Here is a 17,694-nt window from a genome sequence, read left to right on the forward strand (position 1 = left end):
CACAGATAACCAGTGAAGCTCATGAAGCAGTGGTAACACATGGGCATACTAAGATACATTCAACACTGTTGGTACCATGAATGGCCTTCAAGCACACTCTCGTGTAGAGAGAATTGCAACTGTGGGGTGACTATGGCTTATATGACCTGGAGAGTTCCTCTTCTAAAAATGGATGCAATTGGCCACCATTCATAGCTGACTAAAGGTCTTCTTGCCTTTCACTGCTATTTGAGCACGAGCAATTAGTCCAAGCTGTTCCCCAGGTTATGCACTGGTCTTGAGTGTAGGAATGCAACCCCACCCAAGAGTTAAGGTGGAAAATCTCCAGCTCAAGGGAGAGAAAGGCACAGTTTTAGTTTGGATTTTCCTCTTGTCATATGATTACTTTTTATAACGAAAGAGGAATAGTTGAATATCAGAACTTAAGTTTTTGGGTAGGTGGTGTGTGTGTGTGTGTGCGTGTGTATATGTATATGTAGGTATGTATGTATATATATGTGTGTGTGTACACACACACACACACATACATACATACATACACACACACACATATACATACATACATACATACATACATACATACATACATACATACATACATATATTTGTTTTATATTTTAGTATTCTTCAAAGCTAATTTTATGGTGGTGTTAGACAGGTTCTACCTGCTTAATATTGTGCATCAGACAAAAATGTTGCAACAAGAACAAAATCTCAAGAGTCAGCAAAAGTTGCCAAAACTGGATTTGCATTGCATACAATGCATTGAGAATAGCAGTTGGATGCAGTGATTAAGTAAAGTTCTTATACCAAAGAAGTTTTAAAGTTTTGAACAAATTAGGTTTGGCTTGGTTTTTTTTTTTTTCCCCTGTAATTTTTAGAATGAGATTAAACTAATTTTTAACTGTTTACTTATTTCGTATTACAGGTACATTAATTGTGTATTAATTAAATTCAATACTATGGCTGGAGTAGAACTGATTTCTTTTAAATTATTATTTTTTTAAATCTCCCAAGTATACAAACAGAAGTCATTTAGTATTCCTATCTTGAATGCACAAAAATATATTATAAGGTATAAATTAGATGGAATTTCTGTTCCTTTTTGGAATTCAAATGAAAAAATAATGATGCGAATGTTATTATATTTCTATGAGGCTTGGTCCGCTGTTGGGATAAAATGCTATCTGCTGATCCTTCAGTTGGCACTAAACAATGCCAGCATATCGTGTCTCTATTGCCTCTGTTCTAAGATCCTATCATATGAGGGGATCCTGATTTGTCAGTCTGGCTTTGCTCCTAACCCCTTTCATCAAGTCTTTGGTCAGCAGGGAGAAGCTGTCTTATGGTCTCTAGGTAAAACTTTCTGAACAGATTTGTGTGCCCCTCTTCCCACGCACCATTTGGACATCTCTTTAAGATTAAAAAAATGTGAAATAAAGCATAAACATCCCCAGAGAGCAGGAAAGCAAGACACTATCACAATTGGGCAAGCATATACAGGAGATATATTGCAACAACTGACACTGCAAGACTAACATCTTTTAGCTAATCATTTATTTCAAGAGGAGTGAAACTAATCTAGGAAGACTGAAAAATAAACAAACAAAAGCACTTTTCAGATATCATATTCTATTTTAGGGATAGTGCATGGGGGAAATTACAGCTGCTATATATACACCATACTCTTAACACTACGTCAGAATATTGTTTAAATGAATTGGTGCTTAATACACTTCTCCGAACAAAATAGCGGAAATGTTGTTGTTTCAGAGTAGCGTTAATACAGAATTGTACAGATTTGCGTCCTCTTCTCCTCTGTACTTTCAGGCAGCCTGGAGAAGGCTCTTTCAAATTAGAGAAGAGATGGGACATAAATGAAGAGAACCCAGGAGGCATAGTGCTAATTGAGAGGGCAGTTGCTGGAAGAAAAATGATTGCAGTCAACTATGGGTAGTGATCAATTCTGAAAATAAATTTTTGATCACTCCCATTACAAGCCACTTGATCTGGCCACTAAGAGAATGGATGATAAAGCATTCTAGATTTTACACGGTGGCGCAGTGGTTAGAGTGCAGTACTACGGGCTACTTCTGCTGACTGCCTGCAATTTGACAGTTTTAATCTTACCAGGCTCGAGGTTGACTCAGTCTTCCATCCTTCTGAGGTGGGTAAAATGAGGACCCAGATTGTTGGGGGCAATAGGCTGACTCTGTAAACTGCTTAGAGTGGGCTGTGGAGCACTATGAAGTGGTATATAAGGCTAAGTGCTGTTGATATTGCTATTGGAATATGTTGGCTTAAAGGGCATATTCCATTTGTATACAGGTAATCCTTGACTTAATACCTTTGTTTAATGACTGTTCGAAGTTATAATGGCACTGAAAAGAAGTGACTAATGACCAGTTTTCACCATTATGACTATTGCATCATCCCCATGGTCACATGATCAAAATCTGGATGCTTGGAAACCTGCATGTCCCAGGGTTATGGTTATCACCATTTGTACCCTTCCCAGCCAGCTACCGGCAAGCAAAATCACTGGGGGGAGCCAGATTTGCTAAACAACCGCATAATTCACTTAATAACTTTAGCTATCCATTTAACACTATAGTAAAAAAAGACCATAAAATGAGACATGTAAAATGCTAACTCACTTAACAACCGCCTTGTTTAGCAGTAGAATTTTTCAGCTCAATTGTGGCTGTAAGTTGAGGGCTACCTACATAACAAGTTAAAGGTGTTTTAGTCATGGGCTTGGGTAAGGGAATGGTACCATGTTTCCCTGAAAATAAGACAGGGTCTTATTTTCTTTTGTCCCCTGAAATAAGCGCTTGGCCTTATTTTCGGGGAGATCTTACTATTTTTGAGGTGAGAAGGTGGCAAGTGTGGTCACCTCATGGCTGCTGCTGTGTTGCAATATTTTCAGGGAGGGCTTATTCTTGGGGGAGGACTTTTTTTAGCACATGCACTCAAAAGCCCGAATGGGCTTATTATCCGGGGAGGTCTTATTTTGGGGGAAACAGGGTATCATATGATCAAGATGGAGGTTTGGAATTGTCAGAGTACAAGGGTGTGTTGGGAAACTGCAAACAGAAAGAGGAATTATACAGTATCTTCCAAAATACCAACTTTCAAGAACTAGAACTGGAATGTAAGTTGTAATGAAAATGCCAGTTTTTAAAAGCCCTTTGGAGCCCCGAACACCATGCCTATCCATCTTCAAAAGTACAGTCAAAATGAATTTGTTGGTGATGACCAGAAATTTTCTCTTCTGAATTTATTTTTGCCCCTTGATTCTCCTGTAGACTCTCCTAGTAGCACTGAAAAATCTGATTTGTAAATATGATTGGGGGGAAATTACATTCCATTTCTTAGTAGTGAATTTTTCCTCACACGGTTTTTCTGCAACTTTGATAATAAAACAGTTTTAATTGGTATAGTCTACCTTTATTTTGATCAGAAATGTATTGTTTCACTTAATTACTCAGGAATCTCTTGCATTTTGGCTACTTGTTGTCAACAAATTACTAAAAATGTATCTGATAAGATATAAGAAAGATTTGAGATTAATAGCACTTAGATTTACCATATTTTTTGGAATATAAGACGCACTGGAGTATAAGACGCACCAAAGTTTTGAAGAGGCAATTTTTTGCAAACCTCCCAAAAAAAGGCCCATTTTTCGCAAAAATGGGCCTGGTTTTTCCCCCAAAAAAGGCATGAATAGCCTTTAGGGGGCTTGCAGAGTGCTCCTAGGGGGTGCCCCCCCCCCAAAAAAAAGAAAAAAAAACCCTTTTTTGCTAAAATGGCCTCGTTTTTTTTGTCAAAACAATTGCATGCATAGCCTTTAGGAGGCTTATGGAGTACTCCTGGGGGACTGGGGGGGCATAATTGAGCAAAAACAGCCCGTTTTTCACTCATTAAGTTAAGCATTCTTGTTATTTAAGGAGTAATCTTAAAATACACTTTAAAAACAGATTTTATTTCACTAAGACAATCATTTACACAATGTTTAAATGAATTGCCTAGGATTGGGTAGGAAACACGACTATGCTGAGTGGCTGTTATATTTTTCATGGTGGATGTTGCAATGCATCCATTCAATCTCTTATATTATTAAATGGGACTGGTCCATATCTAAATGATTATCTCCCATTTATATTTGCTGACTGGAGCATACTTTCCGTAGCTTTCTGCTCTATTCCTTTGAGAGCAGAGCGCTAAAGTGGTTTTAATAGCTACTTCCTTTGCCAGGGTCATGTGACTGCTTAGTAAGTAGTTCCCAGCTGTTTTTCCGTACATTTGATGCATAACTATTTCACTTGGGAAAACATATTTCTATGGAGGGGCCATGCAAGACTTTGAGGGTGTGGGAGCTCTGCTTTTTCGATGATTCAAAAATAAAATCTTCCACAAATTACATAGCATCTTTTTTGAAGAGTTTGCTCAGCTGTACCATGTACTATTTTATAAATAAGGAGGCAACTGGATATATGAAAGTGTAATAAAAAAAATCATGTTTAATCTGAAATTATTAGAGGGTCTAATGTTAAATTTAACAACAAAGCGTGTTTCAAATTCTGACTTAAAAATATCATGAAGTTGTATGAGGTCACTAGGTAGTACAGTAATTATATTTTCAGGAGTACAATTCAGTATAACAATTACAATAGTGACAAGAGATTTGGGTTCAAATCCACCCATTAATGCAAAAGTTCACAGATGATTTGGGTTCTTTTAATCTCTCGGTTTACCTAATGTCACCAGATTGTTGTCATTAGGAAAAATTGGAGGAGGGAGTGTTGGATGTCTCCCGGATAAAAGGTGGATCCTAAATATGAAAAATAAATCTTCAGTAAGATTTTTTAAAAAAAACCCGCTATAATATTAAAGATACAAGTTTGATTTTTATGGTCATGATTTCACTTGGTGAATTGGATTATAAAGAAATAAATAAAAGTAAAAAAGACTTAAAAGTTTTTCTTAAGACAACTTATACTTCTATGGAATACAACATTTATTTAAATATTACACAAATAGATTAAAAATATATTTCATAACTCAAGCCATGTGAATTATCATAGGAATAGGCAATGTATTGTATTTCAAATGTTCTGTTGTTGGTGTTTTACTCTTCCCGCAATTCTTAAACATGAAAATTAAGGTGTCATCATTCAACAATATAAATATGAGTTTCTTCTTTAGAATCATTGGCATTTGATCTGTTAAACCAGTGGTCCCCAACCCCCGGTCCGCGGACCGGTGCCGGGCCGTGGAGTACCTGGCACCGGGCCGCGCAGCGGCCAGGGGCCATGATCGCTGCAGCGCAAAGGCTCCTGGGCCATCGCGAACAATGCCCCCCCACCCCTGCGCGCGCTCAGCGGGCCACGGTAAAATTATCAAAGGCTGACTGGTCCGCGGCGATAAAAAGGTTGGGGACCACTGTGTTAAACAACCCATCATATACTGGCTACAAATTAGTAAATGATTATGCAAAAATATGTTTTCTCTCATCTCAGTTAGAAGCTTTAGAGCAGTTACTGTTACATGTACTCAGTTTAAATTTTGACTCCTAGTAGTTTCATGCCTGTGGTAATTACTACTTTGTATGTGCCAACCACTACACAGACAAGATTTACAGGTTTATGCATGAAGTAGACAAACAGCCTCAGATATTCATGTATCTTCCAGCATTGTAGAGTCTGACCCTATTTCTTTACAGGGCTGTATAATCAAGGCAAAAATCATGGTGATAAGTAACTTTTCTTTCTCCATGTTGCTAATTTGTAATATTCCTGATTAGTAATTAGTAACTAATTGAGAACAATCTTTGGTCTCCTCTCTCCCATTTCAAATATAAAGCTTGACTAAGTTGACAGTTTTACTGTGGCATGCTTAAGATAAGGGTGGATTGCTGCCGGCATTACTGCCGGTTCGGTATGCATGCAATTTTGCACGAGCGAAGAGTGTGGGTGCCAAATGTGTGCTCTGCGCACGTGTGCAGTTACTCATAAATAGGTCTGCACATGCACAGAACATTTAAAATGGGGAAAAAACATGCCGCGACGACTGGGAAACAGGTTTGGAGGTGTGGCAGGCCTGGGTCGCTGCTGGTTCCGGCGACCCAGGCTGACAAACCATTACTTGTTTGGCCGAACCTGTCCGAACCGGTAGGAACCCACCTCTGCTTAAGATGTTCTGAGTTGGAGTTGTGGTGATTTACTAAAAGAAGTAGGGGCGGGGGATGAGAAAGATATATTTTATTAATATTTTCTTTTCATATGGGAAGGAAATAGGGCATATCACTGACCCACCCATTCCCAGAGCTCCAGAGTTCAGAAGACTGCTGGCAATAGTTACAGTAGTGACTAACTATAAAATCACATTGACAGAATGCTCTACTTTCATGACCTAACCAATTCTCTTGCATAAGGGCTGATCCCAGAAAATAGTAACTTTTCTTTGGCGTATAAAAAAGGAACTGGTAGAAGTATTGCAGAAATTAATCAGTAAATATTTAATTGATGGACTGCCAATATATATATATACTTTCATTACTTTCCTTGAATTGTTACTCATTAGATAGACTCAACTATACCCAGTGAACTGCAGAATGAACATCTTGCTATTTTAGAAATTATTAATCATAGACTCTAAACATTAAATACTGTAAGTAAAATTAGCAGAAATAAAAGCAGAAATTTGCCAAATCCTTACCAACTTAAAGACATTGAATGGAATAGATAATAATTCATTTAAAACCTAAAAATATGATCTTCTTAAACAGTTTCCTCCTTATTTTCATTTTACAAAGTTTTTTTCCTGATATAGTTAAGTATTGATTGTGATATGTTAGGAGCAGGTTGCTGTCCCTGAAACTTCTCAGAAACTGGCTAGAGATAGTATTTAAACTGTCAGAAAAGAAAAATTATTAAATACATATGAGCTAAATAACAAAATCACATTTGTATTATTTTTTTGCTCTGTGTGGGTCTTCTTAAGTTCTTCTTAAGAGATTCTAGAAAACAAATGAACATTTTTAATGTAATATGTGTCTTTAGAAATGGAATCTGGATCTTTTGCATATTATTCATTGGTGGCATGTAAAATGTTTGCTATACTTCTTACAGCTGAAGCTAAATTATGGGATCATGCAATGTAAATTAAAAAAATAATAGGCTGCAGAATAGCAAAGCTATTTGCAACAGCATTATATTTCCATTTAACTAATCTTTGTACAAGCTCACTTGCAGAAGAAAAAGGTTCTTGTTTAATCCTGTAGAGCACTAACCGGAAGATCTAGAATGAGGGATCATACGGGTACTGTTATTGCATATGTGAAAACACAAATCAAAATCGCTCCTCACAAAAAAGCTAGATTCATATTACAAATTACAAGAAAGTTGAGTAGAAAGAGAAATACTAGAGACAAAAAGTAGGAAAAATGTGGCTTTTAAAAGACTTTTGTCCAACCCCTTGAAAGCAACTCTACTCTGGTTTTACGTGACCAGAATGGAGAGGGCTCTTGAATTGAGCGGTTAGCAACATTCCAAGCTGGGAAGACATTGGGGAATTTTGCGGAAATTTTCTACTTATGAACACCCCCCCCCCCCGCCTGATTTCTCCACTTTCTAATTTGATTTTCCTTCTGCCTACTTTTCCCCTTCTCCACTCCCTTCGTATTTGATCCTTTTTCTAGCACTGATGACGTTACCTAGTTTGGGTAACAAAGTGTCTGTAAGAAAACAACTAACCTTAGAGAGCACTAAGAATCCTCCTTTCAATCCTGAGCTACACATTCTCCTTTATTGATTCTTTTTCTGTTCAGTTTTTTTGCGCATTATTGGTTAGCACAAATTAGTCACAACTTGCTTCATTTTTTAAATGAAAAATGTTATTAATTCTTATTAAAAGTTGTGGATTTAAGCATTTGGAGAGATTGGACTAAATAATCGGCAAGGTCCCATCAATATCAAATATATTGATATTTTATAATTTTATGTTAATGGACTATACTAGGTTTTCTAAAAAGATAGAAAAATCTTTTATATAAGATGTATTTCTAAATTATTTTTAGCTGGAATCATCTCCAGTACTTTCTGTGAAACACTTAAGTCATAAAACAATGGTCATCCATTGGCTAAGAAAAGATGTTTTAAATATCTTAAATTTGAGCCCACTTTAGTATAGGATTATTTTTAATACAGAAGAAAACAGAAAAATGTCAACTTATTCTAAACCAAATTATACATGTTGAACAATATAATAGCATTGCAAAATAAACATTTTAAAATGCATCTTTATTTAATCAATGACTTTGTCAATTGTTCCTGCTCTTGAGATACATTGATTCTTAGGATATAACGCTATATTGATAATATTGTGCCATTTTAGTTAATCATCTCACATTAGCTGCTTATACGTATTGACTCATCAGATATACTCCAAGTGGATAAAAGAATATCATGAACTTGATTACTAATGTCAGTTAGAAAGGGATGAAGAATATCAATATTAAGAATGATCACATTCAGATGATATCACTGGTCTGTTATTGCTTAGCTATGTAGATACCGTGTTTCCCCGAAATTACAACATGTCCTGATAATAAGGCCATGCCACATTTTTCTGGTGGGCAAAAATATAAGCCCTCCCCCGCAAATAAGCCCCCTGGACAACCCCCCACCTCTGGCCAGGTGTGAATGGCCCAGTTGTCCCTGCAGAGCCAGGGAACAGCTGTCACTGCATGGCTTTTTTTGTGGCTTTCAAACCAAGTCTTCCAGCAGTGGCTACTCTGGGCATATGCTCTATGATTGTACACTCTGCCAGCAACTGGCCAACAACCATAGAGCGTATGCCCAGAGCGGCCACTGCCGGAAGACTCGGTTTGGAAGCCGCAAAAAAAGCCATGTGGCGGCAGCAGCAATGGAGGTGACCTGGCTCTGCAGAAAGAGCCGGGCCATGCATCGTGAGGTTGGCAGGCGCATGAGCGAGAGCGAAACAGCTGCTCGTGCAAGCCCCCTCCAGCCATACAGAGCGCCATTTACTGCCATTTTGAAGGCGCCAAGCCGCGGGAGCCGGGCAGCGGCAAACAGGCGCTCACACGGCTTGGCAATACCCCTAGGTCAGTGAATGGCGCTGTGCCCGGCTGGAAAGGGGGTTTGCCGGGTAGCTGTGCATGAGTGTGGTCGCTTCATGGCTGCTGTGCTGTGCTGCTGCGACAGCGCAATACAACCATTTGCCAATGAGGCTATGCCTGGCTCTTTGGGAGGCCGTTTATAAGAGAGCAGCCGCCAGGCAACCCCAAAACAATAAACCCTCCCCTCATAATAAGGCCCAAACCATATTTTGTGTAAAAAGAAAATAAGACACTGTCTTATTTTCGGGAAGACACGGTATATAATAGAGATAGTCCTCAACTTGCAACCATTTGTTGAGCAACCATTCAAAATTATGTTGGTGCTATACAAGGGGACTTACAATAGGTACACAAAGTTGTGGCCATCATAGAATCCCTGTGGTCAGGTGATCATGATTGCTGACCTGCAGGTGTTCCCCGTTCTCCACTCATAGCACCCATGCATCCTCTATACCAGGGGTGTCAAACTCATGGTCTGTGGGCCGGATGCACTATGCACTGGCCACGCCCACCTCTGTTTTAACGAAGGGAAAAAAGTCATGGTACGTCCTGTGATGACAAAGTGACAGTGCAAGTTTGACACCCCTTCTCTATACTCTTTTATGTGGGACTGCATCTTTTTCCTGCTGAACAACCTACTAGTAACAACTATCAACATCAGTTCTTATTTATGCTTCCAAAAATGATTCCTGTCAATAATTTTCAGGTGCAATTTATCTGCATTTAATTGGTATTTTAGGAGAAAGTAATAGAGAGTTGCTTGAATGTTTATGAAAAGATGAAAAACGATAACATTCTGTTTGACTTTTGTGAACGTATTGAAAAACTCTATTGCCCTCATATATTGACGTAACACCATCTCTCAAAAAGAACATATCATTTCTCTCAGAATATTGTTGCTTCCCATCCTGAATTAACATTGCATATTATAGATACAATTTCAAATCTATGACATTGTTCATGAAACTCAGTATGAAGCTTTAAGGAAATCACTGCCTTTATCATAGCACCCAGAGTGTAATGTATGTAGCATCCCAAAAGGTAACATTGCTGAAAAATACTATGTGAAAGCTTATGTTTACTGAATATTCTTGTTTTCATATTTTGCTCTTCCATATCTTCACCAATGTCTTAACATGCTAGCCTCTTGCTTCTTTTTCATCTTTGTTTCTTTTGTTGCTTGTGTTTCAATGTATATTGTGTTATATTGGCCTGGTTAAAGAACCGTTACCGTATTTTATGTTTGTATCTATATTTTATTTTGCATGCTTAACGTGGCTTTGCCTGGATATTCTTTTTGGTAAGTTCTGAATTTTAAAAGTGTATTGTTTTTTTTGTAGTAAACCTGTAAACTTTCTTGTCACCAATCTTTCCCCCATCAAGAAATCTGTCCTTCTTTTCATCATGCTGATTTGTGCTGATAAATGGTTTTGCTTTGGCTAATTATCTGTATAACCAACCTACATAACACTTTTAATTTCATATTTAGATCTTCTGTGCCTATGTCACAGTTTCTGTACTAATGGGTACTAATTACCTAGTAACCAGGACTAATTAAAGATAATAGTTGAATATGGTTTGAATCATTTTCAGCTCTCATGAAAAGATTGCAGAGAGCCCAGTGGAGTTCTCTTTCTGTGTGTGTGTGCATACCTTTTGCTCATGAAATGTGTGTGCACACCTGTGTATCACAGAGAGCTACTTGTTATTTGGAATGGGTGGATGGCTTGCTTATATACATATACAATGTCTATACTTAACACTTCGGTTCAGCGAGAGATTTCAAGAATGACATGTTAACCAATCTGACTGATTAACAGATATGCACATGGCACCATCCCTTTTCCTGACTTGCATTGCTCTAACCATGTGCATAAGTAGATAGGAAAAAAATATCAATATTTAACCTTTTCAAATTCCAATTCATGCTATCTTGGAAGAAATATCCTTTCTGGATTAAGGAAATGCTTTGTTCTTAAAAACAAAAAGCCACACCCAATGATTAAAGTGTATACTGAACATTTCCTTGAAGTGATTTGGTTGATTTAGATGTTACACACACAAAAAATGTTTATTCCGTCCACCTCTTGCTTCCCTAACAGCCAGCCTTATGGTAGATGTTTGTATTCAAAGGGGGAGAACTCCACTGAGTTTATAGCAGAAAAGACTGTATTCTGCTATTTATTGATTTTTGTAAAATTCCTATAAAATACAACTTGATATTAAGCTATATGGTAAAACCATGAGCAAAAAGAAATTATGGAAAATTTGATACACATGCTTCTTGCAATAGGATTTCTTGATTTTCCAAAACTAAACTATTGCTTATGCATATAAGTATGTGTATATGTTTCAATATATATTTTTCTTTAATTTACAGCAACAGTTAGCTCAGCTGCAAAAAGAGAAATCAGAAATTCTGAAGAATCTGGCTTTATATTACTTCACTTTTGTTGATGTTATGGAATTTAAGGTAAAGATCCAAGTATAGATTAACTTCCTTGAGTGGCTTGTAGCTAAAAGTTCCCATTAAGTATAGATTAAATCATTCTCTATGATGTTGGTTTGAGAATGATATATATAGCCTATCTATCATAAATTATTTGTTACTGTAAGATGCTAATAAACAATCATACCTTTCTCTTCCTTTTTATTTCAAAGGATCATGTCTGTGAACTATTGAATACTATTGATGTTTGCCAAGTCTTCTTTGATATTGTAAGTCTTAAAAAATGAATCTTTTAAACTATTAAGATAGAAACATTATGAGGGAATATCAGGGTTGTATTGTTGCAGTTATATCAAGCTGGGCTTGTTTCTTGCATTCTTAAAGGATTGAAAACGGGACATGGCATGGGTGAAATGCTACCTTTTCGGGCCAATTCACCTAAACTGGTAGTAAAAAATGCTTTTAAAAAGTTCTGACGATAGTATGGCACAGGTGATTATCATAGTTGACTGTCGGAACTTTTTTAAAAAAAAATTAGCATTTTTTTTACTACCGGTTCAATCAAATAGGTAGTAAAAAATGCTTTTAAAAAGTAAAAAAAAAGTTCTGACAATCAGTTGTGCGACAGTCAGCTGTGCTGCTTTCAGTCCTGCTTTCTAGTGAATCCATATCATGCAGCACAGCTCTTTCCCCCCCCCCTCTGTTCTATTTACCTATGCAGACTCAGAAAAGACTTCTTAGTGCCTGCAGTGCGCATGCACTCAAAGGTAGTAGAATCGGCAGCAGACTTCAGAGCATTTCACCCCTGGGACATCCCTGCTTAAATTACTGTTAAATAATGCTGGATCAGGAATATCTGTTCAATATGGGGTCTTTAAATGTGCACGGTATTTAATTTTTATGTTTTAAAATTAAGTAATACAAGCTCTAGGAGCTGTTAAAAATTCAAGCAATGATCATTGATGACAAACTGCTGAACTGTGGTGCTTCCTAATGGATTTTGGCAAAACAAAGCCGTTGGCTGAATAGTTTTAATAAATAGGGTTAATTATCTTTAAAAGTTTTTCTTTTAAATTTTCCAAAAACTACCACAAAAATAAAAAATCCTACTTCTCTGACTGTTCCATGCAACAGTGCACTGATTTGTCAGGAAGAGGATGAAGAATTAGGTTTTCAGCTTCTGAGAGAACTTTAAATTTTGTCATTAACTACTTTTACATCTGGAATCCAGAAATGTATTTTCAAGACATTTGACAATTACCGTATATACTCGAGTATAGGCCGACCCGAATATAAGCCGAGGCACCTAATTTTACCACAAAAAACTGGAAAAGTTATTGACTCGAGTATAAGCCTAGGGTGGGAAATGCAGCAGCTACCGGTAAATTTCAAAAATAAAAATAGATACCAATAATGTTTTTGAATATTTATTTCAAAGAAAAACAGTAAACTAGCGGTGTATTCAATGAAATACTTCACTCACCTCATGATGCTGATGTCCCGCTGTGATGATGATGTCCCGTGCAGCCGCGGGAGCGATGTCCCGCCTCCTATGACACACGGCACAGTGATTCCTATCATTGGATCACTGTACCAGAGGAGGTGGGACATCGCTATGTGGCTGCTTGCCATAACAAGGAGGAGGTGGGACATCGTTGCAGAGCGGCAGGAGGGGGAGGAAGGGGAATCGTAAGACAGCCCTGCATTACATTAGAACGTGAGGAGGGGGGATGGTGCGGTGCGCGCTGCGCGGCAAACTGACACAGAGGGAGGGGAAACTCACAGGGGCACTGGGCCATTCACGAGTGTCACCCAGCGGCATGGCCCCGCCCCTTTTTCTCCTCCATTTCGGGCAAATTTTTCACTGACTCGAGTATAAGCCGAGGCGGCTTTTTTCAGCCCAAAAAGTGGGCTGAAAAACTAGGCTTATACTCGAGTATATACAGTATTTATTGGATGAGCTCACATAGAAGATTTTGGCTGGGACGAGTTAATAAATCAGACCAAATCCGAGAGCTCCAAAGGGTTGGGCCTGAATCAGTCATAGACACCAGTCAATGGGCATGGAAAAATGCATGAAGAATAAGAACTTGAAAGTGATATGAGTAATCTGCTGTAAAAAGTGTGATGTCATGCCTGCAAGCCATGGCAATTATATGGAGTTGGGTGGTATCCATAATAACATTCGTCTTAAAAGCCAAGGTCATCTTTGTCTCTGCACCCGGCCGGAACTGGATGGGTGGAAGCTGCCAGCGTAGCAGTGGAATATTGGACCATGTGATGGACTTGTGGGTGGGGGCAGTATCTTGAACTTTCAACTGGATGGGAAAACCTGGAAACTTTCAGATTTGCATTTTCCCAGATGTGCCAACATGGCTCTTTTAATAAATTGTAACTCTGATTTAATTTTGGATGCTATTTGGAACCATGACATGTGCATTGTTTAATCAGTGAATTGATACATTTTGCATAATTTTTTTAAAAGAACTCTTTGTATTTTAATTTCAGACTGTAAACTTTGATTTAACAAAGAACTATCTAGACTTAATCATAACCTACACAACATTAATGATATTGCTGTCTCGGATTGAAGAACGGAAAGCCATCATAGGATTGTACAACTATGCTCATGAAATGACACATGGAGCAAGGTATCTGGTACACTGGGGGCCTTTGGGGGCCTCATTCACTTTGCACAAGTATTTTACACTAAATTCTTCTTTTGCTTTCAGTGATAGAGAGTACCCACGTCTTGGCCAGATGATTGTGGATTATGAGAATCCATTAAAGAAAATGATGGAAGAATTTGTACCACATAGTAAAGTATGTGTGAATTTTTGTGCTTGCTGAAATATATTTTTTAAATTCAGTTAAGTGTTTTATAATGTCTCTGTCACTATTTTCTTTAATGATTTTAAAATAATTAGATCCAGTTGCATAAATAGATAAAACAGTTTATTTGTCTCTTGTAAGCAAAATCTGTAAATTGCTGTGTTGTTGTGATTTCTTTGTTTTTTCCCCTGACTTCTGAATTTGTAAATTTGTAAATATTTTATAGTGAAATAATGTTCAGTCACTTATTAAGTCTTGGAATATAACCAACATTTCATAATCATTATTCAATTCAATATTTTAGCATTCACTGTCCCTTTTGGTATCATATATGCTTCCCACATTTTCCAGTATTCGCAAAAATATAAAAATAATTCTATATGATACTTTGGGACATGGAGTTTTCACATCCTAGATTGTGCTTGCAGTAGTCCTATCAAAGAAGAATTTTACACTGTTAAAAATATGACATTCATAATTGTCACTTTCTTACTGAATGGAAGTATGCATGGCAATGGTAACCATTCACAAGCATATGAAGAGGAATGTTTAAATTAATAAGAGTTAATGGAGTGAATCCTGAGGGAATTGTAAAACATAAGGGAAATAAAACTCACTTTCCCTGAATTCCGCAAAGCTCTGTTAAAAGATTCTCCGATTGCTGTATGTTTTGATTGAATTTATAGTAACCAGTTTCATTCTTTATGATTATATCAACATGATATAATCATGTTAGCCAGCAACCAAATGCCTTTTAAAGCTTCTAATATTTGTCACCATTTGTCTATATTTTAAAAGCTCACTGCATTTTTTTAAACAAGCAGTAGTTTTGCAAAAAGGAACAGTAAAAGGTAATGAAAGTAAATGGAAGTGTATTTGTGATGGAGCAGAGATGTTAAGGGACACATTTGGGAGGTGTGTGATGCCAAGCCCTGGCTTGGAGTACTGTACAGGTTCAGGTAACCAAAGATGTTGTGGAGTACAAGAAGGAGGAGTTAATGGTCTGGAGAGAGCAGAGGATTGAGTAGTAGATGAACCATTTGGTTCTGATTGCTCCAAGTGGTGGATAGGTCATAAGCAGTGGAAGCAGTTGGGCTGTCTGCTAATTTAGTTTGTGTCTCAGAGCAGATGCAATATGAATCGAGAATGGAAGATATTATCATCTGTCCTTTGTCATAGACAAACTACTCTTTGATTGCTATGGAGTTCATTAGTACTACCAATCTTTTGTAGGAATGAATGGGTCTATTCATTTGGTCTGCCTGAGATGTCTAATGGATCCATCTGCTTTCCAGAGGACTCTTAAATAATTTACTGAAGCCCTGGAACACAGTTGTGGAGAGGCCTTGGTTATTTACTATGGAGACAACTGCAGCCTTAGACAGGATTGTACCTGAGCGACCTCTGTTTGTCTATTGTCTTATTGTCTATAAGTCTAACTGCTATTGCTATTGATCTAGAGGAAATATTGAGTTTACTGAGGAGCTCCAGCAGATGAAGTGGTTGGAGAGATGAATAGAGGAATGCTGACAAAAAAAAACCAATGTGAATCTGATCAAATAAGATAAGAACATAGGCTCAAGCCTATACTGTGGCAGTAACAGTGGCAAAATGGTAGTATGCCTCCACTCTGATTGCATGAATTACCACCTAGCTGTCCTGTTCAAATAAACCACAAAGACTGTGATAGAGGAGGATTTCTTGGGCTACTCTTAGAATTGGGAAATAAAATCATTGAAATTAGTTGGAATTTGAACATCTGCTATACAAACACTATAGAAGTGACCAGAAGTACATCTTCTATGTTATGATTTGGAGCCAGGATCTGAGGAAATGGGTTAGATTTTTTGTGGCATCAACTTTAGCATCTAGCACCTTGGATTATTTCCCTTCCTGGTTGATGAAAGCCTCAAGGAAGGTACAGATAGACAAAGCCAATGTGCAGATAGGTTTACTGCTACATTACTGCTACATCTCAGCTGTGCAATGTAACTCTTACGTCTCCAGTTGGCTCTATTTATCTACTTACTACATTTTTCATAAATAATTGAATGCAGTACAGCTCAAAACACCTGCTTAGATTGTTGAGAAGATAGGCCTCCCATTGCAAAGGAGCCTGGATGAAGCAGATTGTTTCGATGCTTTTTGGACTGTTTCATGCTTGGGTATGGTTTCAAGACCACATTAATCTCCCTTGGCAGCGAGCAGTGGCAAGGTTGGGATAGGGGACGTGCAACCCTCACAATGTTGCTTGATTTCTCAGTGGTCTTCAATACCATTGATTATGGTGTCCTTCTACAGAGGGCTGAGATATTTTTCCTAAGGGGTCAGTTCCAGTCATTGTTGGTGGAAGAAGTCAAGGCCTAGGGCGTTCTGCTGTGGAATGCCACGAGACTTGAAACTGTTACGATCTTTTTAAAATCTACATAAAGCTACTGGGAGAAGTCATCCATAAACAGAAAGTTAAGAATTGTTGGTATGCTGGTTTAGTGGGTACAGATGATGTCGTTGAGGTACAAGGGGAAGATTCATTGCCAAGGCATCAATCAAATTTAAAAAATTTTGAACTCAGACCAAGAAAGTGATTTATGAAAATTACTCAGACACTTCCTCCCCTGCCCCTTAGAAATTCACATTAAGATAAAAGAAATGAAGGGAAACACGTTCAGATTTTCAAGCTTCTGTTACTATACTTGTTCTAATTACAAATAGCTTTAAGTTTATACTTAAATCTATTTCTTAGTCTGGTCTACTTTATGGAGATGACATAAGATTCTCAGTCAATTTTTTTGCCACCTCGCCCCCTGCCAATTGGAACATTTGCTGAAGTTCTGATCTTGGGCTTGGAATTATCAATGTCTGGATGGCGAAAAGCAGGCTCAGTTCCAAAAAGTTGGAATGACTTTGGGTTCAGAATCCATCTGTATATTCCATCTTTAGTTCTGGATAGGATCAGCATCTCTTGTGCTGAATCGTTTTCATGACCTACAAGTTCCTCCTCGATTCCCTGGTTTGACTTGAAGAACAAGAGGCAGTTGTATTTAAGTAGGATCTTTTCATCTTGTATGCCAGTTATGGCCGTTTCTGAATCAAGATGTCCTCCTCATAGTTAATGTGCCTTGACTACTTTTCGATTACAGTAGTCCAATGCACTTTACATGCCCTTAAAGACACCTAGGTAGTAGAGGCAGTCCAAAATGCAACAGTTATGGGTGCCACTTGATTACCCATGGAATGCCTCTTCTTTCACAGCTGCATTGGGTTGGCTGGT

At 37.8% G+C, this 17,694-nt stretch overlaps 1 protein-coding gene across 4 annotated transcripts in view; it reads left to right on the forward strand.

Moving 5' to 3' along the window:
• NCKAP1 (NCK associated protein 1) overlaps positions 1 to 17,694 on the forward strand; it is a 73,428-nt gene that overhangs the window by 15,853 nt on the left and 39,881 nt on the right. For 2 of the 4 annotated variants that reach the window (XM_032238350.1, XM_032238365.1), the window contains exons 3-6: positions 11,523 to 11,615; positions 11,804 to 11,860; positions 14,100 to 14,242; positions 14,324 to 14,414. In XM_032238350.1, coding sequence (XP_032094241.1) covers positions 11,523 to 11,615; positions 11,804 to 11,860; positions 14,100 to 14,242; positions 14,324 to 14,414 — 384 coding nt within the window. Of the gene's footprint in view, positions 1 to 9,393; positions 10,443 to 11,522; positions 11,616 to 11,803; positions 11,861 to 14,099; positions 14,243 to 14,323; positions 14,415 to 17,694 lie in introns of those variants that run through there. The other 2 variants (XM_032238372.1, XM_032238358.1) reach the window with 2 other exon arrangements.

This window comes from Thamnophis elegans, chromosome 1 (genome assembly GCF_009769535.1).
Source record: "Thamnophis elegans isolate rThaEle1 chromosome 1, rThaEle1.pri, whole genome shotgun sequence".
In the NCBI taxonomy this organism is placed as follows: domain Eukaryota; kingdom Metazoa; phylum Chordata; class Lepidosauria; order Squamata; family Colubridae; genus Thamnophis; species Thamnophis elegans.